A 395-nucleotide genomic window follows, 5' to 3' on the forward strand; every position below is an offset into this window, starting at 1 on the left:
GCAGCCACACACACCTGCGACTGCTTCTTCTGAATGAGCTTGAGCACGTCGTCGAGCAGGTGGTAATCCTTGGCCCTGGCGTCGGTGAACACGTAGATGTAGGACGAAGGCACACTCGTCTCCAGGGCCATCTTGATCGCCCGCACCGCCATCTCTGGACAGTCGCCGCCCCCGCTGATGGTGGGCGTGAGGTCCTGCAGCGACATCAGGAATTCCTCGGGGTTCGTCGTGACCGTCATGGGGCCCACGTCTGCGGAGGGAGGGCGGTGGTCGGGTCTAGGTTGCTTGTGTGCTTATTACTTACGAGGAAAATTCGGTAATAGTAATGGCATTATCTGGCAGGTTAGATTCATATTCTTTGTTGTATTTGGTTTGTAAATGTAGTTATTCTCGAT

The 395-nt window shown here is 54.4% G+C and overlaps 1 protein-coding gene across 1 annotated transcript in view; it reads right to left on the reverse strand.

Moving 5' to 3' along the window:
• Positions 1 to 395, reverse strand: part of LOC119594793 (hemicentin-1-like) — a gene marked incomplete at its 3' end in the record, with an annotated part of 75,652 nt that overhangs the window by 29,692 nt on the left and 45,565 nt on the right. The window contains exon 3 of the mRNA XM_037943882.1: positions 15 to 250. Within this exon, the coding sequence (XP_037799810.1) occupies positions 15 to 250 (236 nt within the window). The remainder of the gene's footprint in view (positions 1 to 14; positions 251 to 395) is intronic.

Source organism: Penaeus monodon, chromosome 34, assembly GCF_015228065.2.
Source record: "Penaeus monodon isolate SGIC_2016 chromosome 34, NSTDA_Pmon_1, whole genome shotgun sequence".
Lineage (NCBI taxonomy): Eukaryota > Metazoa > Arthropoda > Malacostraca > Decapoda > Penaeidae > Penaeus > Penaeus monodon.